Raw genomic sequence first — 27,194 nt, 5'->3', positions numbered from 1 at the left:
TGAAGATTAAATGAGTTAATATATGTAAAACGCTTAGACCAGACCCTGGCACATGGTGTCCAATAAATGTTACTTGTTATAGAGAAGGAAGGCAAGATATCAGGTTACTCTGTTTCTCAGATGGGAAAATCAAGGCCCTCTGAAAGTGAGTGAATACCCAGAGTCCCTTTGGAGGGCCAGGATGGTTCGTTCATTCGTTCATTCATTCATTCATTCATTCATTCATTCATCCATTCATTGGTTCTCGTATTCAATAACTGTTTCCTGAGAACTACTCTCTCTGGATATTGGGAATTCAGTCAGTGGTGAACAAAACAGGTTTCCGCCCAAGGAGCTCTCAAAACAGTCATTGCCTCAGATACCCACACACTCTAACCGTGTCTCACCTGTGTGTCCTGCCCAGGCCAGAGGCAATTAGAATTTTAACAGGAAGTATCTTGTGAATCAGGTTCTTCCCAGCTCCCAAATCCGAACAAAGGGATAACAGGGGTCAAAATCTCCTTCTTCGTCCCACCCTTCCTACAGGTGAAGAAACTGAGACCCAGGGAGGAAAGGCGGGAGCCAGACTCCAGGGCCCCCACTGTCAGCACATGCCCTGCCCTGCACCCCCCAGGCCCTGGGCAGGAGGTCAGAGCCGGGGAAGTGATAGAACGCAGTGAGGTTCTGGATAGAGTTTAAAGGTGGAGCCGTAGGATTTGCTGGTGATTGGGATGGGCATGGAGGGATGTGAAAGGAAGAGGAAGGCATCAAGGATGACTCCCGGGGAGAGATGGAGAGGCTTCTGGTGGAGGAGATTTAGTGGTGATGACTGTGCCGTGGACAGGGTGGTGGTCCACGCACTTGCTGGGCGAATAGATGGATGCCTTCCTTGGCCCTCTGACACACACTCACTTTCAGATATGTCTGGTCAGCTGAATGGAGGCAGAGGAGCAATGTGTGACCTGCTAGAGGTGTGACCCTGGGGGCATGACATGGTGAGATTCAAAGACTGGGTTCTGGGGCTGCCAACATCTGGAAGTTCCATCCAAAGTTCAAGTTTTCTTCCACGAAATCTCCCCACTTTTAAATATTAGCAATAAATCCAAAATTGCAATAAACCTCTGCCTGCCCCCCAAAATACATCCATAAGCCATTTGACCTGTGACCTGGTTAGGACCATCTGGTGTGTGAGTCTGGAGTCAGACTTCCTGGGTACCCTTAGGCGAGTAACTCTCAGAGCCTTGGTTTCCTCATCTGTAAAATGGGAATGATAGTACCCGTCTCTGGGCTCACCCTAAGGATTCTAGCTGGCAGTTACGCTGGAACACTATTTATGATGGATTTCGTTGGTGACCAAGACAGTTGCTGCCGAAGGGGAGGAGCACCAGGCTTCGCGTTTGCCCGAGGGTGAGATCCCTTCTCTGCCTTGAGAAGCTATGGCCTGGGACTAATTTTTAGACCTCTCTGCGGGAGAAGTTTGTTGCTCTCGGAGTTGGGCAATGGTGGGAATGCCTGTTGAGGCCTCTGAGCCCCCACAGCCCCTTCCCCTCCCTGCCTCCTTCCCTCCAGCCTTGCCCACCCACCACCTGCAGCCCTTCCACCCGCCACCAGATGCTCTTTGGAAAGCACAAATCCCAGCACGGTCTTTCTCTCCCTTGAGAAAAATGGCGTTGGCTTCCTGCTGCCTTTGAGAAAATCGTCCAAGAGCCTCAACCTGGTGTGGGGAGGTGGGAGGCGGCTTCACCTTCTCTGTCATCTCCCTCCACCAGCCCTTCTTAAGCACCAGCTGCACCCAGCCCCTGATCAGGCCGAGAGGGCCCCTGTTCCTCTGCCTGCCCATCATCCATCTAACACATAATAAGCATCTGCTGTTTCTCCAATCCAACTACTTACCTCCCATGGTGACACGACCACTTGCCCAGGATCTCCCTGAGTTTCCTCTTGCCCCTTCCTCTTTGCAGCCCATTTTCCACAAGCAGCCAGAGGGATCTTTAGGAAATTAATTTGGATGGTGTCATCTGCCTGCTTCAAATGCCTCCATAGCTGCCTGTTTCACTGAGTAAAGCCACAGCCCTATCCCATCTCTCCAGCCACATGCTGCAGGTTCCCCGCTCTCCACTCTCCACAGCCTAAGATGCCACTGCCTGGCCGGTCCAGCTGTGGGCCTTTGCACATGTGGTTTCCCTTCCTAGATGCTTTCAACAGCACTCCTTCAGCAGGGTCTCCTTGACCACCTGCCCACACGTACAAAGCACTTATTTGGGAGATGTGGCCGCAGAGTCTGCCTGTGGCTCGGTAGCTGCAGTGCCGGGTAGGGGGGTATCCACCTTCCTCTTGGCCACTCGTCCAAAGCCCAGCCAAAACGTCACCAACTCAGTGAAGCCTGCCCTTCTTCTTCTTTTTAAAAAAATATATTTTATTGATTTTTTACAGAGAGGAAGGGAGAGGGACAGAGAGTTAGAAACATCGATGAGAGAGAAACATCGATCAGCTGCCTCCTGCACACCCCCCACTGGGGATGTGCCCGCAACCAAGGTACATGCCCTTGACCGGAATCGAACCTGGGACCCTTCAGTCCTCAGGCCGATGCTCTATCCACTAAGCCAAACAGGTCAGGGGAGCCTGCCCTTCTTTACACAGCCCCATGCCCCACCCTGTTCCCAAGGCCCCTCCTCCTGGTCCTTCCCTCCAAGGCATCCCCTGACAGCAGCGACAGCTCCCTCCTGGCTTCCTGTGAGCTTTCTTTTCTTCCCTTTCTGTCTCCCACACTCAACACTATAATTATCACTGGATGGCGAGCTCCTCAAGGCCAAGGAGCATCACAGTAAAGAGAGCTAATGTTTACCATGCTGCCTCTGTGCTAAGCATTTCCCTGTGCCCTCTCCTCAAATCTTCACAACCCTGTGGGGTCGGCTCTCCTCAAAGCCCCACCTGGAAGAGAAGCCAGTGGAGGCTTAAGGAGGTTAAGTCACACGACCACCGTCACCCAGCAAATCTGACACCAGAGAGCGGAAACTTTTAATGAACAGTGGCACTAACTTACGTACAGCACCTTCCACCTGCCAGGCCTTCTACTGAACCCTCCCTATTCAGTTGTTTCCTGCTTACAATAACTTTTATTGCAACTCCATTTTATGGCCGAGGCAACAGAGGTGCAGAGAGGTTAAACAACTTGCTGAAGCTCGGGAAGCTAGTAAGGAGTGGAGTAGGAATTGAACCCATGCTGTTCGGCTCTGAGTCATGCTCTCAAACCTCGTGCTGTGCTTGCAGTTGTACCCTCCTCCCTCTGACCTGCCTGGGAGGGTTATCTGTGTCACCGCATCCCCAACACCTGGGATATTAGCTAGCCCTCAGGTGGCACTAGTGAGTGAGTGGGTAATGAATGAGGAAGCAGGTAAGCCAGTGGACATGGGACTCTAGCCCAGCCATCCTAGAACCCTGTGTCTGGAAGCCCAAAAATGTGGCTGCCCCTCTCCGAAGGACTGTGCCCAACACCACCACCCAGTTGTCCAGACAGCCCCAGGGAAGGACCAGATCCATAAACATGAGGCTCCTCTAGGGCCCAGGAGGGGCTCTGGGCACTGTACAGGTCCTCAATATTATTGCTTTATTGTCATTTAAATAGAGCCTGCCTCAAACAGGCCACCCAGTTTTAGCCACCAGCACTGGACAAAACCCCCATTGAAAAGCCAATTACAATCACTCCATCTAAATTGTCATGGATTTGTATAGAAAATTACATCTCCATTTAGTTCTGAAGCGACATCCTGGGCACGGACAGAGGGGAGGCTGGCCCATTTACCCCATGGCTTAGCGCGGGTGCCTCAGGCAGCGAGAAAGCCCAAGCTGCTGGGTCTTGGCCGGCATGGGGAACAAAGGCCAGTTTGTGGGGGCCCAGAGAGAAGCTGGGCCTCTCAGGGCGGCTCAGATTCCAGGCTGGGCCGATGGACCCTGCACCGCCAGCTGGTCTCCCCTGCTGGCGGCTGTGGCCAGACGAGCTCCTGACAGCCGGCTTCAGGCGGCCGGCCGGCAACCCCACCACCATCGGAGGTGGCTTGGCTTATGTTCATGCCCACGCTGCCAGGAAATGAAGGTGGGTTAGCCCAGGGAACACTGGACTGAGATCCTGAGATCTTGGTTTCATTCATTCATTCATTCATTCATTCATTCATTCATTCACCAGTTATTAAGTGCCTGCTGGTGGCAGTGAGAATCGCCATAGGGTAGACATGAGCTCCAGTGTCCTAGATTTGGTTCCGAACTCTTCTCATTGGCTCTGAAGAGTAAGCCAGACATTATTCAGGTAGTTCTGAAGTTGTTGAGCACCTACTATGTGCCAGAGAACAGGACAAAATCGTCGAATGGTAAGCTTTTGGGAGGAGCTATGTAAGGAGGCAGCTCTGGAGCCGGTCACACCAAGAGTAAGTGGCAAGGGCATTCCAAGCAGAGGCAACAGTGTGCATGTGGGCGGGTAGTGAGGCAAACTGGAGCAGCAGAGGGAGAGTGTGGTGGTAGACAAGGTTCGTGGGGGCACCCCGAGGACTCTGTAGACCCCTTCTCTGAGCCTCAACTTCTTCATCTGCAAACATGGGAATGACGACCTTAGCCTCCGGGGGCTCAGGCTGGGACTCGGGGAGATAATGTTTGTAAGATCTGGGTGGGAGTTGGGCACAGGATGCTCCTGGCTCGCTAAGATAGCCTCACTTAGAGGGCGCTCTCCCTGGGCCAGACAGGGACGGGGGCTCTGCACGTTGTCACTCATTAACCCTCCCAACAACCCTTAATAGGTAGGGCTGTTACCCATTTCAATGATAAGGAAACGGAGGGAGCAGCATGGGTCAGCTAAACATTTGTTACAATTCCAATCATTCATACTATAGGTTAGCCCAAAACCTGACACAGAGAAGGCCCTCAAAGAGTATTTGTTGAATCTGAAACTAGGTGTAACTCTCTATGTGGGAGTCTGACTGTGACTCTGCCAATGACTATGGTTGTATGTGACTGAGTGCAAGCAACTGTGTCTGGAGCCCAGATGCCCAGTAGCTGTGGGGGGACTGTCAGACCAACTGTGTGTGTGGCTGTGTCAGACTATTCATCACTGTCTAATACATCCGTCTGGACCTGAAGGGACATTTGGCACCGCTCCTGGGACGGCTGGCAGGCCCAGAGACCACCGAGGGGCAGGATGGCAGGTTCAGAGGTGAGGAGGGCAGAGTCCCCATCCTCCCCCACCCAGCTCCAGCAGGCATACAGGCAAATGGAAAAAATGTTCACACCCAGGGCAGGCGGATGGCTGCCCCATCAGGGACTGCTCTGTGCACAGAAAACAAGTTCTTCTGGTATCAGCTCAAGTTTGGCAGGAAGTGGCTTTTGGGTGGCAGGAAGTTGGATTCAGCTCATATCAACCCCAGCGAGGGGCAGGAGAGCAGTTATCTGGGGTTAAACAGAGTAACCGAGAAGCAGGGCCCCCACACACTATACCCGATAGAGCTGAGGGCACAGCCCACCCCTCCTGGCCATTTGGGGTGATGGGTGGGGAGAGGAGAGTCCTTGTAAAGAAGAGCTGCCACCCATCAAGTGACTACTGGGCCCCAGACCCCAGACAGAGCTCATCATCCACCTCCCATCACCCCCATTTAGCAGATGTACACACTGACTCTGAGAGGCAGCGACTTGCCTGAGGACACCAAGACAAGTGGAGAGAAAGGGAAGAGAGAGACGTAAGAAACTTACAACTCTACGGGCACCAGAGAAAAACCAGGACAGAGAGCAGAGGAGAGGGGAGATGGGAACAGGATAAAGTAGTTGAATGAATGCAGAGAACAATGAGACCACACCAGGGGGAAGACTTCTGGGGTGCCCACTGCTTGCCAGGCCCTCACATGGAATCGCATGTGACCTGGGGATCCTGAACCCATTTTCCAAATGCGGGGTGTGAGGCCCACAGCCTCAATGGCTGAGCCAGGCCTGGAGTTCAGTTCTGATTCCAAAGTCCTTATCTTTCAGGCCATGTCCCTGTGCCCACCTTCTAGGGAAGGGCAGTTGCTACGCTAAAACAGATGCCCAGTCCCACTAGCCATTTGCCTGGGTACGCTGTTGCGTTCACCCAGTTGGCCAGTGGAGAGCCAGGGTTCAAACCTGGGCAGAGTGGCTGCAGAACTCATGTGCTTCACCATGTGACAGGGTGTGCCAAGTACGATGCCAGAGCAGGCAGAGAAGCCATGGCCCTGCCCTCAGGCTGGGATCCCGAGGGTCCAGCCGCTAATCTGAGGCCCCAAAGCCACACCTGGCAATAAACTGAATCTCCCAACTCCCAGCCGTGGACCCCGGGACCCCCACCCCAGCCCCCACTGGAGCCCCTGGGGAGTGGGCCACTGGTCCTTCTGTCCCATCCCAAAAGCAGCACCCAAGCTGTTCCCTGGTTGAGATGTTGATTTGAAGCTCAGTTTGCATATCGTTTGCACATTACTCAGCGCATGTCAGAAGGTACGAATATCTCCTTTTCAGGGGGAGGGCTGTTGGGCCCCCCTGCCCTCCTCCAGACAGCAAAAATGCCAGCCGGCTAGACAGGGAGCTGCGCCCTGGCCGCTGACAGCACCCGCCTGCTGCCACCTCCCCCATTCCCTCCTGGAGCCAAATTTAGGCAGCTCTGTTACTGAGAGGTGGGGAAAGCGGAGGCAGGAAACGGTGAGGTTGGAGGCAACTCAGCCTTGGTCCTTGAAGGGTGGGACAGCCCCAAGGGTGCCCCTGTCCCTAAAGTCTTTGGCCCAGCCTCCCCCCATCCCTCCTCCCACAGGAATGCGGCTGGGTTAGAGAACGCTGGGTTCTCAGCTGTAGCCCAGGGTGCTGGCTACTCGGGCTATAAGGGAGGAGGGAGAGATGCAGGGAGGGAGGAGGTCATGGCCAGGGCAGTGGGGAAGGGATCAGATAGCCTCCTCCTACCCCAGACACCACTGCCACTGGGGACAGGAGCCTGCTCTGCTTTACAGCACTTCCTGCCCCTCCTTGGCATGCCCCCCCCCCTCCCAGCCAGGCCTGACTGTTGATGGGGGGCAGGAAGCACAGGTAGGCCTGGAGGGACTGAACTACCCCCAAAAGGCCCCACTATCCATCTCTTCCTTGGGCCTTGTGGTCTTACTTTCCTACCTAGAATGATTTTCAAGTGGCTACCCACACTGAGAGCAAGGGTTTCTGGGAGGCCTGGCAGAAATTAGGGACATGGCAGTGGCTTAGGCCTAGGAACTTCTTAGAAATCTAAGATTTCTTAGGATGGCTAAGAGAAGCAGCCCCTCACTGATGCTGGGACAGAATATGGGTAGACTGAACATTGAAAGAGGGAAAAGCCCTAGATTGGATGCCAGCCACCATGAACCCAGGGGTGGTGTTAATAGTGCCCAGAGGCTGAGAGCATGGATCAAGGGCTCTGACTGCCCGGGTCACTCTGTTCTTAGTGACTGTGGGCAAGTTGCTTCAGCTCCCTGTGCCTCAGTTTTCTCACCTGTAAGATGGGGGTAACAAAGCTTCCGGGGCTGCTGGGAAAGTGAAATGAGGCAGTGCATGTTTGGCTCACATGAAGTGCACCCGATGCCAGGCACCAGTGTGATTGTTTTGTCTCCCTGAGCAGTTGAGAAGCGCCCCCCCCCGCCCCTGCCCCCCAAGCTATAACGGATGTGGACGCGATGGGGAGGCGCTGTAGCTTGGTGGTTAAGTGGCCATCGGGATGGGGGTTCAAGTCTGCATGACCCTGGGCAAATGGCCACACCCCGCTGCGCCTTGGGCGGGGAACGGCAAAGGCGCCTGCGGCAGAGGGTCGGTGAGGATTACACAGATCGGGCTTGGCACAGCGCCTGACATAAAGCGGACGCTCCCCGAAGGAGAGCTGGTCAGATCGAATGGTACCGCCCCCCACAAAGGACAGGTGGGCAGCGTCCCGGGGGTGGCGGGGCGGGAGCAGGGCAGGTGCGCCGGGAATGGGGGAGGCGGGACTGAGAGAGGGGGAGCTCGAGGGCGGGCGAGCGGGCGGGTGCGCGCGCGCGCGCAGCAGGTGCGCGAGGAGTGGGCGGAGCCCCGCGCGGGCTGGGTCTCCAGGTGAGCGGGCGCGAGCCCGCAGGCAGGGGACGGGGCGGGGGAGGCGCGCCTACCGGCCCACCGCGGAAAGCGTCCCTGTGTCTTTAACGCCCTCCTCCCCGCTCCCCCCCACAACCCCCTTTGTGCGCCCCCCCAGCCGGGCTGCAGCCGCGGAACCGTCCCCCCTGCACTGACAGCTGGTATCTAATTACTGTGTGAGAATGGAAAGTCAGGCTGTCCCAGCTCGGGGGAGAGGGGATTAACGTCTCCTGCAGAATACACTTCCTCTGGTGGGTTGCCATGGTTACTCTCATTACCTGCCTGCCCGCGAGGAGCCCGCGCGAGCCGCTCCAGCAGGCCCTCCGAACCCGGGCCGGCGCGCGCGCCCCTCCCCGGCCCTCCCCGCCGAGGCGCACGCGCGTGCGCCGTGGGGGGAGCGCCGGCGCCTCACCCCTGCCCCGCGCCCGGCGCCGGACGCCCCGCCCCCGTCCCCCCGCCCCGGCAGCTGTCAGCGGCGCGCGCGGCTCGGCCGAACCCAGCGCGCGCTGTCAACAGTCATTAGCGCGCGGGCCGCTCCCCTCCCCTGCCCGCCCCTCCTCTACCCCCTCCCCGTCCGGGTGGGGCCCGCACCTGGGGCCCCTGCTCGTTAGCGCTCCCGGGCCGCCCGCCACCGCCCCGTAGGGACCCGCCCGTGGGGCCTGCTAGACTCAGGGCCGCCCCGTTCCGCCCAGAGCCCCTCCCCGCAGCGACCCCTTACCTTGTCCTTGGCCGGCGCCCAAGGGAGACAGGGGGGGGGGGCGGGGGGGGACAGAGTCCTGGAGCGCGCCCCTCCAGAGAAGTGGTGGCCTCGGTCCTTTATGGGTGTCTCGCCCAGGGCAGGCGCTATTTATGTGTTATTTGGGTTCCCACAGCCGTCCTGCGAGGTAGTGAAAGCCATTGTGCATATTGTGTCACCTCAACACAGGAGAAAAGCGAGGCCCAGGAAGGCCAGCTCCTTGCCCCAGGGACAGGGCTGAATTGTCCTCAGGCCTGTGACTTCACCCCTTGAGCAACTCGTCCCTCCTGACACCCCCAGACCAGAATCCTCAGGGTCAGGCCCTGATCTTGTCCTGCCTGAGAGTGCCATTAGCTGCTCCTTCCCTCCATCCCTAAAACCGGGGTCCTTGCCCCTCTCCTGCCAAGAGGGGGATACTTTTGCCCACCACGCCCCTCTGTTCCTATCCCTTCCTCCCTTCCCCCTTTCCAGACATCCCAGAGTTAACAAAACCAAAAAAGGAAAAAGAAATATTCAGAGCTGCTTGAAGGATATGGCATCCCTCAAAGGTAGTGCTGTCATTTGGGGGCTGGTCCCAGACACCTTTCTCCGTGGCCCTGGGTGTGCATTTGGGTCCTGGCATGATTTGAACGAGGATGGAGATTCAGTGAAGCAGAAAGGAGCGTTGGAATACTCGAGGCCTGTTCCAGATGGCAGGTGCAACTCGGTGGCGGCTCCGCACTGACAGTTGGAGATTGTGCACAAGGGTGGAGGAGAGGCAGGTGCTGCACTGAGTCCTCAGTGCCTTGTTGGTGTGTTTATTTGGGAGGGGGCGGTCCTCATCCCTCTGTACAGACCTACAGAGCGCAATGCCCTCTGGGTCCTAAAATTCTGGTGTGAATCTTTATTTTGGAGGGTTTTTTGGTTCCTAGTTCACAGTAGGGTAGTGTTCATAACCCGGAGACATGCAATACTGTCTTTGTCCCACTTAAGCAATACCCTCTTCTCAACCATCTGATTGCCCTTTACAATTATGACTGGATTCTCCAGGGGATTCTGAGGAGAGAATTCTGGAGATTTGGGTGAGGATCTTCATTCTGAATTTCTATTCTTCTTGTTCTCTCCGTTTTGTTTGGTTTTTAAATTTCTCTCCACCTCTTTCCTTTCCATCTGAGAACCCTTTGCAGGAGGAGGACTCCTCCCCGCCGTCTTCTTCCAGTCCTGCCAGGAGTTAGACTGGGACTTTGTAGGCAACTCCTCTCTCCACACCCCCCTCCACCCCAAACTGCTACCCAGACTTCCAAACGCGGGTCCTGCCTGATTTTATTAAAGTGCGATTTGAGGGGCAGGAGGAGAAGTTAGGAGGAGCATGAGGCTCATCCTAGAGGTAGCCTCTGCCTGTCATCTCAGCCACCTAGCCGACTGGCCCAGATGGGATGGAGCGGCATCTTCCCATTTGTCTGCACAATCAACTCCCACACAGGTGGTTGCCAGAGGTGTGTTTCCACTGGGGTGGGTTCTGCTGAGGGACCTTCTCCTCTGATGACAGTCTTGTTGGTTTTTATGCCTTGTCAAAAGCTGGATCTGAAATGCCCCGAAAGGGCACATCCTAAGGATCTTGTGGTTTCTTCCTCTACCTTAGGAGCCCAGTTGAGAAATGTCCCCGCTATTTAGCCACATCCTCTCAACCAAGGCTTTTTCATTGCTGGAAGGCATACGCCACTAATATAGTGATGGTGGCCTGAAGCGGTGAGCCCACCTTGATAAGTATGTAACTTATTATCAGCACGTGGCTTAGAAGTTCCAATGGAGATGTCAGAACTGCAATCCATTAGCATTTGGACCTCACCTGCCGTCAAGGGCAGGGGTCCATTTAATTGGCTTAGTGGGATACGGACAAGGTACAGTCAGATTCAGGAGCTTACCTGAGGGATGACTCCTGACAACAGCTCATGAGGCCACCCTGGCATTGCCTATCTAATGCTGGTAAAGCATTCTGTCTCCCTTGTAAGTCTGCAGCCCTGAATGTAGCAGCCTTCCTTGTGCTAAGCATTCAGATCATTGGAGGAAAGTGAGGAAGCCCTAAAAGACCTGTCAAGGGATGACCTGGTTAAGTAGTAACTAACTATGCCAGGGAGGATTTAAAAATCTGATGCCAGGATGCTGGGCACGCCTGCCCTCTCTATTCATAATCCACATTACGTTTCTGGGCAGGTATTTTGAATTTATACTAATGTTACCCAGTAAGATTCTTTTGTTCACACCATTAGGAAAATTGGCCTTCATTGAAGAAGAAAATACTAATATGTTAGGCCTAGAAGCACAGAGCATGTCTGTATTTAATGCGTCAATGCCAGCTTCCTTACTAGTTACCTTCCTGTCTCAATTATGGAGACATTACATTCATCAGTTCTCAAAATTGGCTGTGCATCAGAATTACTTGATGCCTTTTAAAACCCCCAGATTTGGTAGGTATTGGGTGGGGCCTGAGAATTTGCATTTCTAACAAGTTCCCAGATGATGCTGATGATGGTGACCCTGGGAGCACACTTTGAGGACCACTGTCCTAAACATTTGGTGATTTCTTCAGTGACTTGCAACCTGGCTTTTAGTTTAGAACCCAAATGGGCTAGGTTTAAAAAAGATGGTGTTGTCCAAGAAAGGTAGTAGCTCCATGGATTTTTTATTTATTTTTATTATTTTAAATATATTTTTATTGATTTCGGAGATGAAGGGAGAGAGATAGATAGATAGAAACATCAATGATGAGAGAGAATCATTGATCAGCTGCCTCCTGCACACCCCGCACTGGGGATCCAGCCCACAACCTGGGCATCTGCCCTGACTAGGAATAGAACCATGACCTCCTGGTTCTTAGGTCAATGCTCAACCACTGAGCCACACTGGAGGGGCTCAATGAATTTTTTAAAATGATTGCCATGCCTGGGTTTTGTTGGCCTGGGTCTGGCCAGCTGTTTGGAGTTGGCTGGTTCCAAAGGCTGGCGTGTGTTACCATGGTAATATTCTTCCCCGTGCAGGAAGGCCCCGAGGTTGGTTTTTTGCAACTGCCCATGTGTTTTTCTCATGGCTTTTCCCATAGGGTGCTGCATCCGGGGTTCCATGTCATCACTCCTGGTTGGTCTTCCCCGGAAGCGGGGTACAGTAAGGAGGCTCCAGGCCCTCTCTTTACCCAGCCTTGTAAGTGAAGTGAGCTTCCTTTGTCAATGCAGGGCCCAGCATGCTGAGGGCAATGGATTAGATGAAGCTCACTTGGGTACAGAGCAGAAGTGGTTGGCAGGGGCATCCCAAGGCTGTGGGGAAGGTGCTTTCCGCTCCCTTGATTAGCAGCTCTTGCCCTGTAGAGCTGTGTCTGGATTCTCAGCTCGGGAAGGCATGCCTCCCCTTCAGCTTTTAGCATGAAGGTTATTACCTCTCTGGATGCAGGGCATGGCGGAGATGTCTGTGGCACGTGACTGCCGTGGGATTTCTTTGTTCTCCTGCCAGGGTTCTCCTTGAAGGCCACACAGATATCCTGGTGTTCTTCCCTTAGGGTGCAGCACACATGGTGTCCAGGTGGCCACAGATCGGCAAAGGACAGTTCAAGGTGTGGCTCTGCATATCTTGTGTGGGTAGAATTCTGGTTGCTACAGGCCCTCTCCTTTCCTGTGTACCTCTCAACAGGTGAGATAGACCAATCACAGGGCCGAGGTTTGAACATCAGGGGACATCACAGTCAATTTTCAAACAGGGGACTTTAAAAAATGCTCCCCTGAACTGTTTCTCTCAGATAACTTTTTGGTCACATTGGGCCAGGTGCAATGCTTTTGGTTACTCATGTCTGCCTAAGAATGGAAGTGGAAGGAAGCTAGGACAGACATGGGACAGGCACTGGACAGCGTTTCACTATTTAACCCAGGTTGATTAACAACACCGTGACTTTAGGAAAGCTTATTGCAAGTTTGTGTGACAGCCTTAGCATGTTACTTAGGACTTACATAAGACTCTCTCTTTTTGTGGTAGATATTACCTTGGGGTCCTGTTCTATAGCCTCAATGGATCAGAGGGCCCAGAGATAAGAGCAGATTCCTAACTATAACGTGTTCAAACTCAGTGGGTCTAAGGGGAAGAGATGGATGTTTACAATCCTATGTGTGACAAATGCCTGATGTATACATTCTTACATAATCCTTGGAACATCCAACTAGGACTTTTTAGGCCCATTTCACAGGTAGGGAAACTGAGTTTCAGGAGGTCGAGAAGTGACCTGCCCAAGATCACAACCTGATCAGGGAGCACTTTCCACCTCACCTGTGTACAATACTGTCTCCCACCAGATTTCCTCCTTCATTCCTTCCCACCAAAATACATCTCCCTTTTCCAGAGTATCTGTGGCCTGAAACAATATTATGAGCAGGGAGGGCTATTCACCTTTAAGCAGCTAAATCCATCATTATGCCTCTGGATTCAGATTACCAAAATGTTGTGGAACTACTCACTATACTTTTTAAATATACATTCTAAAAATTAAGTTTTAACAGACATATAGAAAAGTACACAGATTATAAGTGTTCAGATTAATGACTTTTTATAAACTGAACATACCTAGGTAACCACCATCAGATCAAAAAAATGGAAACCCAGTTATATTTTAATTCTTAAGTTTCTTTTGTTTGTTTTTGCCAATATGAACCTCTGGTTAGAAGTATCTTATAACTGACCTGTCATAACATTTGTGCCACCCAACTCTGTCACAGCAATATTTGAAGATCCCCAGAATGCTGGGTAGTAACAAGTCAGCTAATGAATGAGTCAGTCACTGATAAGCCCGGTCTACAAATGGTCCAGAACTGCAGAGGGGGACTTCAGGAAAAAGAGAACAGTAACTCCTGAGAGGACTTAGGAGCAGAAGAGTCATGGAATTTTACAGCTCATCTCATAAGTGGAGCTCAGGGAGGTTGAAGAGATTGCCCCCAACCTCACAACAAGGAAGCAGGACCAGCAAGCAGCTACACACATGCACACACCCGGAGTACACATGCACACACACATGCACACCCCAGATGCATGCTGCTCTCTGACAAGTCCTCATTGAAATGGATCCTGACCAGGAAGGAAGCCATTGGCAATACTATCTGCACAGGACCAGTGATGTCACCACCCATGGTCACCACTCACAAACATTACCCACCAGCTCTAGGGTTTGGTGCTCTACACCCCAAATGCCCAGATGCCCTCCCTCCCCCATTTTGCTCTCAAATGGGTCACTGGCAAAGAGACAACGCTGTTCACCCACCATGGTATGTTGGGACAGGATAAAACTAAACCCTGTCTGTGGCCGGAATATGTCCTGAGTGAGGATCCCATTCAGCACAGCCTCTAGTCTCCCCAGACTGCAAAGACTGAGGGACTAAGCCAGCTGTGTCACTTCCCAGCCACCATACCACAGGCGGCCCAAGCTAGGAGAGGCTTGGCAAATGGCATGGCACTGCTTCACGACCATGTTTATCCAGCAGCTCCTATGGGCTGGGTTGGTGTGCTAAGTGCCACACACGGATCTCATTTCTCCCCCTTGTAGCTCATGGGAGAGGTGCTTCTGTTCTCCCCATTTTCCAGATAAAGGATCGTAGGCTCAGAGATGCTAAATAACTGCTCAGGGTCACACAACCACCTAAATGATGGGGCCTTATTCAGAGCAGGGAAGAGCTGGTCTAAACTACATGGCCTGGCTGCTGGCTGCTGCTGGTAACCAGCCAGTCAGTCTGCTATGTGCCAAGCATTGTTCTAGGCGCTGGGGAGACAGCCGTGAGCCAGTGGGTGCAGCCTACACCCTCACAGAGCTGACGGTTCTTGAGCAGGATCCTCTGGGGAAGAATTATCTTGGAAATTTGTGTTTCAGGAACTTTCAGAGAAAGGCTTTCCCCCCAAATTGTGCCCCAGCTTCTCTTTATCTTTGAAGCTCCGCCCCGAGTCCTGCAAGCTTCTCCCATGGGGAGATGATGGCTGAGAGCCAGGTGTACCTGAGCTTGTGTGTAGCCTTTGCCCTATGAATAAGGAACTCACTGAGCAGCCCGCTCCCTTAAAGCACCTGCCCATCCTCACGTCCCCCGGCCTCACACCCTGCAGTCTCCCCGTTCCACCCCAGCCCTGCTCATGGGAGAGGACAGGTGTGGGCCCAGAAGCTCTTCAGCTGAGGGACTCCACCTCCATCCTGGCACACCTTGTCGGGCCAGCCGACAGCACTCAGGCCAGACTGACAAGAAAGTGGGGGCGGAGGGGGGGGGGGGTACGGCCACCTTGCTCACACAGCCCTGCCACCTCCACCTGGCCTCGTGTCTGTTATTCCCGACACCGCGCACAAAGAGCCCGGGTGCTGCTGCTGGCACTCAGCTGCTGGAGTGGGGAGGGCGAGCAGTGGTGAAAAGCTTTTCTGAAAGGCCAGGGTGGAGGCAGGAGTCACCCAGGTGATCCAGGCTGGTCCCCTGGGACCCCAGCCCAGGACCGCAGTGAAAGGTTACTGCTAATTGGCGAGCTCCTGATGTGGCTGCATCTATTTAGCACCCCCCTCCCCAGAGACTTCCAGGATGGTCTTGGCACAGCGTGTGATTCAAGAGCTCCCCGCCTGAGTCTGGCACAATCTGCCTGAAATTGTGAACATGGAGCCTCTTGGTTTTTTAATTTGTATTTTTGTTGTTGTCATCCCCTGCCCATTGTTTCTGGTAGATTTAGTAGCAGCAGCCACCCTGACTCTGGTAGCCCCTCCCTGGGCCCTCTCCGTGGGCTCTTTCCACCCCTAGCCATCCCCCTCCATCTATCACCGGAGACCTTGCTGGGGTCAGAGAGCAGCGCTGTCCTGCCCCCAGCCCACTGCCCATCCTGAGGGCCCAGCTCTCACCCCGCCATCATCCCTGACACTAACACAGCTTGTCCACCCTGTCGCAGGGGGCAGATGGCCTGTCGGAGCCCGAGGGCATCTCTCTGAAGCGGGTCGCTGTGGTGGAAGATTTCTTTGACATCATCTACTCGATGCATGTGGAGAGCTCAGCGGAGCCAGGCAAAGCCCCCAAGCACGCTGGGCAGAAGAAAACCTACCGAGCGGTGAGATTCCTGCCCCTTGCCTCTGCTGGCAGCCCCAGGCCTTGGCAGGAGGCCATGGGCTCCGCACATGTTGGGGGGGGGGGCGGGGCGGGGAACTGAGGCGTGATGAAAGGCCTTTGGGGACCCAGGGGGGCACAGGAGGGCAAGGGCATGGCAGTCAGCGATGGCTCACAGGGCAGGGGGCGGGTTCTGTGGTCTGAGCACAAAGGAGAAGCAGGTTGAAGGGAGTGAGAGGGAGGGGAGAAGAGGGAGGGGGCAGGAGGGAAGCTTTTCTCTCCCCATTTCTGCTTCACTCACCCCCCACCCCCCCAGCCCTTCACAGCCTACTCTGCCGCTCTGAGGGGCAGGGGTGTGTGTGGCTAGATAATGATAAGCGTAAGGGCAGGTGCTTTCATGGCGTGTACTGTGTACCAGGCCTGTCCTGCATGCTTTCTGTGTGTGAGTTTTTTTGATCCCCTACCGCCCTGTAAAGTCGGTGTTGGGAGTTCCCCAGGAAAAGTCTGAGGACCTGATCCCCAGCCTCAAGGAAATCCGTTTGATTTGGGGTGGGGAGTTCTGAGAAAAAAAAACAAAAACCAAAACCAAAAACACACACAGAGATGTCTCTAAAACTAGGAGGGAACAAGAGCCTCGGTACCTGGGTATTTAGCAAAGGTATCTCCAGACACTGTGCTAAGCCAGGGGCTTCATGAAAAAGGTGGATGGAAGCCAGCATTCTAAGCTGTGGGTAGGCAGAAGGGAGGAGAGACAGCTAGATTGCTAGGGGTGGGGAACGTCCCACATGGGGAGGTGGGAGGGATGGTGGCCTGAGCACAAGCACGCGGGCCTGCCTGTGTTCTGGTTCCATCTCCCTCTTGGCCCCCATCGCCATAGCTTATGCACAGCTTTGAACCGTTTGTCCAGTGCCCACCGCTAAGCCAGGAAAGCCAAGCACTTCCCGTTCGTTTCAGCCTGATAGCAGCCCTGTGATGGGCTGTGGTCCCATTTCACAGTTACCGAAACTGAGACCCAGAGAGTTCAGCTACTTGTCTAAGGTCACACCGCACCTGCGTGGTAGTCAGCCAGTGTCCTCATGCCCCCTCTGTGTTGGCTTCCTCACTGGCTTCCTAGAGACCTGCCCCTCTGGAACCAGGCTTCCCCACCCGAGGCAGATACGACACCCCTCCTACCCCAAGTTCTTGGTCTAGATAGCCGTGGACTGCAGGGGAGGTGGCCTGTATAAGTCTGTACTTTCTCCATATGGCCTGATTTTTTAAAAACCCAACCATCTGCCCTGGCTGGATGGCTCAGCTGGCTGGAGTGCTGGTTGTGAGTTCAGGGGAGCATACAGGAGGCAACTGATCTATATTTTTCTCACATCATTGTCCCTCTCTCTCTCTCTCTCTCTCTCTCTCTCTCTCTCTCTCTCTCTCCCTCTCTCTCCCTCTTTCTCCCCTCCCTCCCTGTCTCCCTTCCTCTCTCTCTAAAATCAATAAAAACATATCCTCCGGTGAGGATTTTTTTAAAAATCCAGCCCTAGCCAGTTATTCAGTGGTTAGAGTATCTGCTTGTGGACTGAAGGGTCTCGGGTTTGATTCCCGGTGAAAGGCACATACCTCAGTTGCAGGTTCAATCCCTGGCCCCTATTGGGGCATGAGGGAAAGGCAATAAATCGCTGTGTCTCTAACACATCAATGTCTCTCTCTCCCCCTCCCTCCCTCTCCCTCCCTTCCACTCTCTGAAAATCAATGGAAAAAATATCCTCACTTCTCAGGTGAGGATTAAAAAAAGAAAAGAAAATCCAACAATCTGCTGTGTCCTTGTCCTCAGAAGATGGCCTTTGCCCTAAGTGAGTCTTAAAGACGGACCCTTGTGCCAAGGACCTTAGAGAGATGAGGGTTCGGGTTGAGGGAAGCAGGAGATTATTATACCATCTGGCCCACCTCTCCTGCTTCTCAGTACATGTGGGAAAGTGTGGGAAGGGAGTTGTGAGGGTATTTCTACCAGAGGGTCCTGGGCAGAGGGAGGGCCACCCAGGCTGGGGCCAATGTGGTACCGATGAGACCCAGCACATTTGCTCAGCGTTAAATTTGCCAGTGCTGGGCAGGTAGCATATGCCAGGCCCTGTGCTCAGCACTTCCCAGGCACCAGCTCTTGGTGCTGTTATCCCCATTTTACAGACAAGAAAAATGAAGGTCAGAGAGATGGGTAATCTGCCTGAGGTTGCCCAGTTGACATGCAGAGCGAAGTAGCTGGCCCCAGAGCCTGCACTCTGAGCACCACACAGCCTACCTTTCTTCAAACCCCTGTGGTCAGCTCATAAGGCCAATGACTTGCTGCTGTCCAGGTAGATGGGCCGGAGCCAGCCAGACCATGTGATCGCCCTGGTTCCCTTGGTGTCCAGCACCACGCCTCACCTGCAGGCACTCCCTGGCTATTTATGAAGGCCAGGGGCTGTGGGCTCCACGCTATGGAGAGGGCAGAGCCAGGCTGGTATTGGCAGCATTTGTGTCCCTGGGCCAAGCGGCCGTCCAGGCTTTGCTCTGCATTTCCTGGCTTCTCGGCCATATGCCCGCCGCGTGCCCCACTTCCCGCTGCCCAGCCTGGAGCTGGCACATGACGGGCAGTGAGCCAGCTGGGCTGTGCACAGAGCTGGAATTTCAGCAGCGGGGCCAACGCTGAGTGGAACAGGCCAGGGCCCTCCTGCAGTGGGTGTGAGGCCAAGGAGGCTGCCGCACCCCCCCTCCTCCCTGTGTGTCTCCTCTCCCTTCCCCCTCTCCCCCATCTGTCACCCTTCTCCATGCCACCCTTTCCCTTCTGGGGGTGGGGGTGGGGCCTGGATGTGTTTGTCCCCCTCTTTTCATCTGCCATTTCTTTCTTCCGAGCCTAACTCTTCAGGCTCACTAGTGGGCCTGCCCCGCCCCATCCGGACCTGGGGACAGGGAGCGCCCAGGAAGCTCTCTGCTGATGGCTGCAGAGGGGACAGCCTGGCACCACAGGGCTGGTGTCAGGCTCTTGGCTGAGGTGTTTGGGGACCTGTCTCTCTGTGTTTTGCCAAACCTGAATCCTGGGACTGCCTTATCTACAGGGCAGCTGGGACTTTCGGATCCTCAGAGGCCTGGGGTGCCTGCGGGAGGCAGGGGGCTGGAAAGGAGATGGGTCAACGTGCTCAGGGCATTGAAAGAGGCGCATTCTTCAGAGGGAAAAAGAACTTTCTGGCACCTGCCACTGTTCAGCAGTGGATCAGGATCAGGTAGTGAGCTTTCTGAAGCTGGAGGTATATGAGCTAATGCAGGGGGATTCCCACTTTGGGTAGGAAGCCCCGGCCTTACTTTTTGCCTCTGATGCAGTGTGACTTGAGGGCCAGAGGATCCCAGGAGGTCTTGCCAATGCCAGGGCCTGGGGAGGTTTCCACGTGGTTCTACAAAGTTCCCTGGACCCACATTGAGGACTGGTCCTTTCTCAAGGGGCTTTTCTGGTGCCAGCACCCATCTGGGTTAGAGTGAGCCCGTTTGCTTCCTCCCTCGCCCCCAGGGTGCTGGTAGGCAAGATCAGGTTCCAGAATCCGGATCTGGATGCCCAGACTACTTTGGAGTTGGGGCCAGATGTGGTCAGTAGCTACTCCAGGTCCACCACATGCGAATCCACCCACGGGGCAGAAGGAGGATCTTGTAAAGCGGTGCAAATCCCCCCAATTGGCCTCATCTGTCTCAGTCGGCCTCCGGCCTCCGATGGGGAGCGAAATGGAGCCTTACAAGTCAGCGACTCTGTAAATAGCTTCTGCTCTTCCTGCCAGCAAAATCTCTCTTGGTTTTTATCACTAGGAAGAAGGTAAGAGGCAAATTCATATGTAAGTGCCAGGGTCCGGGCAGAAGGCCCCGAGGAGAGCAAGGTAGCAGGCCCCCAAGGCAGCTGAGGGAAGCTAAGTGGAGACAGGGATCCTGGAGCTTCCCCTCCTTAAACACAGCAGCTCTATCTTTATCTGTTCCATGTTTTGGACTTCAGCATAAGAGTCTATTTCTGAAAACCACCATCCTACTGACTAGAGCATCCGCTGGGATTGTCCTTCTCATTTTAACTCAACCTGTGATCCTGTGGCCTTGGACGTCCGTGCATCGAACAGAAATGGAGGTTCCATTTCTCGTGTGCACAAGCCAGGAGGGTGCACCAAAAGATGCCCGCAAAAGGTCGCAGGCCCCACTGGGGGAAGCATCCTCCACGCGGCTCCCTACAGCAGTGCAGAGCTGGGCTGACTCCCCAGGGAGCTCTTAGCAAGGCCACAGACATTCTAGCCACACAAGACAGGGCTTCCTCCCTGGTCTTCAGGCAGCTCGAAGGACCTCTCACCTATCTGCCTCCGGCCAACCCCTTCTTCCCCCTCTGGAACACAGAGCCAAAGGGGGGTGCACTAGCACTCCCCCTGCATGTGGCGCTCCAGCCAGCCTTTGCATACTGCTGGGTCTGCAAGGCCAGGAGAGCTGGGGCCACCATTCTGGCCTGTGTCAGAGCCCTCTCTGGGAACCATTCCTGTGCTCTCAGCGGGCCAATGGACAGCCCTCAGCAGAACAACCAGGCCAGGAAGGCCCTCTCCAGCCGTATAAAAATGGTTTCAGTGGCAGTGAGCTCCATGTGGAGAAGTAGGGCTGGCCCTATGGTATGAACCTCCCTTCATTTTCCCAGGAATACCATGCCTCGGGGCACCTACAAGGTCATCTGGTTGGCCCAAGTTAGCCATAGCCCTCTGCTTTACTCCTACAGCCACTGGCCCTTCCGCAAGGCCCATCCCTCCCAACCTGCAGCCCGACAGGGATGTTCTTCCCCTAAGACTTCCAGGCAGCTTTGGGCTGGGATGAAGATGTGCATGTGGGTGGCAGGGAAGCTCCCATCTCTCAGCCCTGACATCTAAGAAGGACTGGTGCATGGCTGACCACCACCTTCCCACTCACCAGCTCCAATCGGAGACCAGGGTTTTGCCCTTGTCCCTGACCTCCAAAGAAAGGCAATCAAGACAGGGAATTTGGAAGGGAGATAACTCATCAAGAAGCCTGCCTGCTCCGCAGAGCATCAAATCAGCTGAGAAATAACAATTGTGTCACCAAAATTAACTCTGCTTTTGCAGCCAGCTGCCTGGCAGGAGTGGTCCCTGGTGCTCCACAGGCTGGCTGAGCTGGGAGCACAACGGAGCTGGTCCTCTCAGGGCCTGGCTGCAGCTTGGGGTGCCCTGGACTTCCTACATCCCCACCTCCCACCTCATCCATCCACTCCGCCCTACACTACCCAGCCCCCTGGCCGCCACAGAGATTGAGCGGGGCGTTTGTGCATCCCTAAGGAGCAGCTGGGCCAACTTTCCCAGCTGGGTTGCAGCGAGGACTGTGGAATGCTGGGGCGATGCTGCCCCTTAGTGGAGAAGAGTGGGAGGGCCTGGGCTCTGGGAAATGGGTAAAAACCAGCAACTGGGCAGCTATGGGCCTCAGCCAGGGAACCTGGGCCTCAGAGGTCCTTCTGGACCCCTCAGGCAGCCAAACCAGGGCCAGCGGGTTTCCCAAAACCCAGAGCAAGAGAAGAGGGGTGGGCCAAGGAGCCCACCTGCCCCACGCCCCCACCCAACTTCTCTCTTGTGTTCTCTCCCATGCCCCCCTTCTCTTCTCCCTAGCTAGCGGAGGCCCTCTGGAGGCAGGTATGGGGTGGTGTGACCTGAAACATGGGCTTCAGTCTGGCACTGCCTCTAGAGAGCTGTGTGACCTTGGGACAATAGGTTCACCTCTCTGGGCCTCATGACCTAACTTGGAACATGGACGTCCTAAGAGTCTGTCCTGTTTGAAAAATCGGATCCCTTGGCATCAGCCTTTCACAGCTCTCCCTAGAAAGGTTCTTGATCTGTGAGTTTTCGCAGAAAATAGCTTGTAGAACTTTGGCCCAGAGCCTGTAGATTTATAAACGGGTCTCAGTTTATCCATCTGTGGGAGGGGAAATTGTTTCGTCCTACCCTAGAGCGATGCTCATAAGCTCATTTTTCAGTAACGCTCATAAAATGTTCTGAGAGGAATATTACTAGAATATAGGTTAAAGACTAGGTAATGTTTAAATGCTTTGCTTTTTTAATTTTATTCAAATTTTTAAAACAAATTTTCTGCAAAAGTACTGACTCATTTCCATGACTGAGAATCGAGGACATCTGCCCCTTGCTCCTCAAATCCCTGCCCTTCCTGGCAAGGGCCAAGGGCCTGCCACCAAGTGCAAGCACAGCCCTTGTTGACGGGGTGACGAAGCGCTCCCCACGGATCCACACAACAAGCGAACCTCCTCTCTCCCCCAGATTGCGGAGACGTACGCCTTCCTTCCACGAGAGGCTGTGACCCGGTTCCTGATGAGCTGCACAGAGTGTCAGAAGAGGATGCACTTTAATTCCAACGGCCTGGAGCCCAAAGGTAGGGGAGGAGGCGGGCGTGCTGGAGGCTGGCAGGTGGGGGGGCTGTGCAGGGAGAGGCTCTCCCACCAGCAGGGCCAGCACAGACAGAAAAGCGCACGTCCAGCCAGCCGTTGTCACAATTCCCAGAGGCTGGTGTGAGTCCATGGGGCTGCCCAGAGAGCCCTGTTTTTTATTTGTTTGTTTGTTTGTTTGTTTTGTTAATCCTCACCCGAGGCTATTTTCCCATTGATTTTTAGAGAGCGTGGAAGGGAGGGGGGAGAGACGGAGAGAAAGAAACTTTGATGTGAGAGAGACACATCAATTGGTTGCCTCCCAATAGAGCCTGCAACTGAGGTACATGTCCTTGACCGGAATCGAACCCAGGACCCTTCAGTCCGTGGGCTGATGCTCTATCCACTGAGCCAAACTGGGCAGGGCTGTTTTTTGTGTGTTTTTTTTTAAAGGCAAGTTTCACTGAAAAACAAATAGTACATCCCTACTGCACGTCTGGGCGCGGGCCACAATTCTCCCAGGAGGCTCTGGATGGAAATGCCCCCTCGCCTGCCCCATTCCCTAAGCTCTGTAATTCTTCCACCCAGGTCTCTCCCCCAGCAGTGTCCCCTGGGTTTGGTCTTGCTGACACAACTGTAAGCTCTCAGAGGACAGGAGCACAGCCCTATCCTGTGGCCACCCAACTGCCAGCAGTAGGTCTACTCTAAGTGTTTGTCTCTCCTTGTGTACAAATCGGAAATCTAGGGGGATCGGTTAGAATTTAAAATGCCCAGAGCCCTTGTGACCAGCCACTGTTGGTCCCTCGGACCGACATCCATGCTGTCCAGCTCTGCCGACACAGTGAGAGGCAGCAGAGACCCCCACATTAGTCCCCCACACGCCGAACCCCAGCATCCCGGAGGCCTCCAGGAAGTCCCAGGGCCATCTGTCCACGGGCGGCTTAGGCACAGTGAGATGGGCCAGTGCATGTGACGGATGTGGTGTAACTTGCCCTGAGAAATGGTGCCCACATGGGGGATCTATCAGGGCTTCTAGGCTGCTCCTGGGCATCAGGCCTGCACAGGTTGCTGCAGTCCATGGGTGTTTTGCCTGAGGATGGGAATAGGCTCAGAATGAAGGGTGAGCAGCTTACTCGGGTGCCATCCTACAAGTCTGGAAAGGAAACACCAACAATGAAGCCCAAACAGGTGACCACAGAGGAACTGGAGCGCAGGAGTAGAGTTTCCCTCCTTTTGGTTGCCCCTGAGGCACATGAACGTCAGGGACAACTTCTGACACCGGCCAACTCATCAGGTGCAGAGGCTGTTCTGCCCGTGGGGCCGACAGGCCAGCCCTGCTTCGTCAGGTACCTCGGAGAGCTTCTACAGCTTGAGGGACAGGAACACATCTAATTAATCCCTCATAAATGCTGGGTCCTGGTTTAAGAGCAGGGCCTCCAGGCCACACCGGATGAGTTAAAATCTCAGCTCTGCAGCTCAACAGATGTGTGTCCTGAACAAGTGACTTCATCTGTCTGAGCCTCAGTTTCCTCATGTGTAAAATGGGTTAATAATGGTAGTCACCTCCGGGGCTGATGAGGCTTGAGAGTTAATTGCTGTTCCTGGCGCAGGGCTGCCACGCCCAGGAGGGGTGACCTGTGGCTGTTGCTGTTGTTGTGATAACCCTGGATGCCAGGGTGAGGCCCCTGCGCCCTGCGGCCTGGCCCGGCTGACTGGCTGTAGCCGCTGGGCCCAGACAGCAGTTGGTACCTGCAGATGGTACTAGAAGGGCTTTTCCTGCTGCGCTCCCCACCCTGCCTGGGCCTGGGTCCCAGGGGTGCCCACCCATCCACCTGTCCTCTCCTGTTCTGCCCTAGTCGTTTCCATAGCAACTGGGGGAGTCAGATACAGAATCTGTTCGCCTGGGGGAACAGAGGCAAGGCCAAGAGGGGCCTTTTGTGGGCTGCGCGGGTGTCTGCAGGCTCCATCTCTGCTGCTCCCTTGCTCTCTGCTGGTGTGGGGAACATTCTCACCTCCCCCAGTCCTCAGGGAAGGCTTCGAGGTCTCCAGGGCTGCAGTCCCGCTCCTCGTCTGTGGGCTTCCGCGTGGCTGGGAGAGCGATGCTGGCACAGCAGCAGCCTGTTTTTTCGTAGCTGCCATCGCCGTGCCTCCACCCCAGGGTAGAAGGAGGGGGAGAAGGAAGGGAGGGAGGTGGGGAGGGAGAGCACACAGCCGGAAGGAGCCGCCTAGAATATAAACCAGCTCTGTGGGCTCTGGGCTGGGGCCTCTCTTTCCAAGGGCCTGCTCCAGGCGGGACCGAGGGAGACAGAGGGAGGCTGTGCCTGGCTCACCCTGGCCTGTCCTTGGGTGGAATGCCACTCCTTTGTCCCCAGGAGCGGAGCTTTCCCGGCAGGGAGAACAGGAGACACTGGGGAAGCAGGAGACGGGGCGCCCATGGGAGGGCGTGAGCTTGGCCTTGCCTCTGTCCCCCCAGGCAAACAGATTTTGTATCTTACTACTCAGTTGCTGTGGAAACAATTAGGACGGAACCCGAGGGCACAGGTGGATGAGTGGTCACCCCTGGGACCCAGGCCCAGGCAGGGTGAGGAGTGCAGCAGGGAACTCTGTTTCCTGCTGTGTGTCCCTCAGCCGGTTAGAGGACCTCTCTGAACCTCACCTGCTCATCACAGCTCCTAGGAGCCTGGGAGGTATCTGTCCCGGTTCACAGCTGAAGAAAGGAGGCATGGAGAGGTGTCATGGTGACATCACTTGTCCAAGGTCCCCAGAAGGCAAGAGAATTTGTCTTCTCATCAGCACTCCCTCCTGGGGCTATTGCAAGGCCTCAGTTGAATTAAACAACCGTGTTCTGTAGGGCGCCTGGTGCAGTGGGAACATCAGCCTGGACCCCATGTTGTTACACATGGAACCCAGACACAAGACTACCAGTGTCCGGGTGGTCCCACAGGGAGACACACAGTCAGTCACCCACCCAGGTGAGCACCCTGGGTCCACAACCTGGACGCTGGGCAAAGGGAAGGGAGGGTTTGTTCCTGGCAGCTGCCAGAGGGGAGTCTTAGACTCTGAAAAGCTTCCCTGTCTGCTTAGTGGCCAGAGGCATTAGCCGCCTGGACCACCCTGGCCAGCTGGCAGGTTCTCCTTTCTCCTGCCCCAGCTGAGAGCCTGGGATCCTATCTCTGCCTGCCACGCTGGCCTCTCTGGGTGCACTCAGCTGCACCAACCGCTTTCACAGGCACCCCTGCCAGGCCAGCCCTGCCTCCCCCCTCTCCCACCCGCCCACAGGGAAATCAGAGCCTGCATCTGGCCACAGAGGCCAGCCCTGTGTTCCTGTCCCAGGAAGGTGGGGCAGGAGGGGGACAGGGAACAGGATGGAGAGTTCTTGAGGGGCTGCTGGGAGAACGCCTCGCTTCCTGGCCAAGGGTTAAAAAGAAAGAAAGGAAGCCAAGCAGCCTTCCCTGCTCAGCAGTTTGTCCCCGGCCGAGTGTGGGGGCCTGGACAGCCCCAGGTCCTCCCCCAGCACCAGAAGCACAAACAAAGGAGTCTGCTGAAGATCAGGAAGTCCGAGGATGGGAAATTCCAGGGCCTCCCGACTCCACGCTCTTCCCCTACCAGCTCCTGAGCAAGTCCAGGTGCAGAGGAGACAGAAAATGAGAGCTGGTCTCTGGAGGCACGCTGCTGCTTCCCGATGTGACCAAGTATTGTTTGTACGGCTGCAAACTAGGAGTTCGCACTGGGCAGTGCCAGCTACCTATGGAAAGGTTCCTTCCTCCTCAGCAGAGCCGTCCACTCAGAAGGAGGCTGCTTGGCAGCCAGGCCCAGACTCCTCTGTGTGGTTTCCACCCCCTCGGGTCCGGCTCCTCCAGATGCCCCGCTTCCAGCCCGCTCTTCGCCTGTCAGAGGCTCCGTGCCGGCCTGCCCTCCGGCGCTCGTCCTCACTTGCTGGGTGGCAGGGAGAGTGCCTGGCTCTCCACGTGCTGTGGACTCTTCTGTGAAAGGGGGTATTGATGCTAGTCCCCACCACAGGGAGTGCTTGGGAGCATCAGGCAGAAGGGTCTGTGCAGAGCTCCTCGCGCGTGCTCAGTAGCTGTCAGCCGCGTGCACGCAAGTCCTGTTCAGACCCTCTCTCCACAGAGCTGCCTCGAGTGCCTTCTCCTCTGAGCTCTGATGGACTGGCCATCAGTCCCACCCTGCTGAGTGCAGGGACTGTACCTACAGGGTTCCCCCACCTTCCCCACCCTGACTGCGCACACATCAGTGCTCCTTGAAGACTTGCTGCTCCACTGATTGACTTCCTCCTGAAGAGTTTTTTTCGTCGCCTTCTGAGTTGGCCTCAGGCCTCGATCTCTCTTTCCATATCTGAGACCCATGACAGGCTGGCTGGTCTCAGGGCTGCTGTGTGCCAGGCCTTCATCACACATGTCCCTCAGCACCCCGCCCTGCCTGGGGCAGCTCCTGCCGCCGGCTCCCAGAACCATTCCTTACGTGACGCTCATGAGAACTGCCACCTTGTATTCCACCTTCAGGGGAAATTTGCGCCGATTAAGGCATGCCATTGGCGCCCAGCTGTGGAGGTCAGAGCTCAGCTCGGCCTGTGTGGCTTGGCCTCGGTAAAACCTCTGCATCGCTGATGATTTTCAAGGCCTGTAAAACTAGGTCTTGCGCTTGGGCTGGTTTCCATTTCCCTTGGCAAGGAGGTGTTGTGTTGAAACGTTTCTTTGGGTGGTTCCTCTGCCTCTCTCCCCAGCAGCCTGCCTGATTATTTCGGCTCCGTGACCCTTGGGAGCTCCTGACTCACCAGTGGTATCGGATTATTTGTGGTGGCTGGAGCATGGCCACTGTATGTGTTGATCACAGCAGGGGCCTGTCCTGTCTCAGCAGAGCCCAGGAAGCCGCTTGTCCGCGT

General features: G+C 55.0%; 1 protein-coding gene across 1 annotated transcript in view; it reads left to right on the top strand.

The window, feature by feature from the left end:
• The window catches only part of LOC308523243 (nucleolar protein 4-like), a 79,060-nt gene that overhangs the window by 32,740 nt on the left and 19,126 nt on the right, over nucleotides 1-27,194 (top strand). Inside the window, exons 2-3 of the mRNA XM_081096994.1 lie at nucleotides 15,740-15,895; nucleotides 22,191-22,302. Of these exons, the coding sequence (XP_080953120.1) occupies nucleotides 15,740-15,895; nucleotides 22,191-22,302 (268 nt within the window). The remainder of the gene's footprint in view (nucleotides 1-15,739; nucleotides 15,896-22,190; nucleotides 22,303-27,194) is intronic.

The sequence above is a fragment of the Myotis nattereri genome (genome assembly GCF_964212035.1).
Source record: "Myotis nattereri genome assembly, chromosome: 8".
NCBI lineage: Eukaryota > Metazoa > Chordata > Mammalia > Chiroptera > Vespertilionidae > Myotis > Myotis nattereri.
This window is presented reverse-complemented; position numbering and strand designations above follow the sequence as displayed.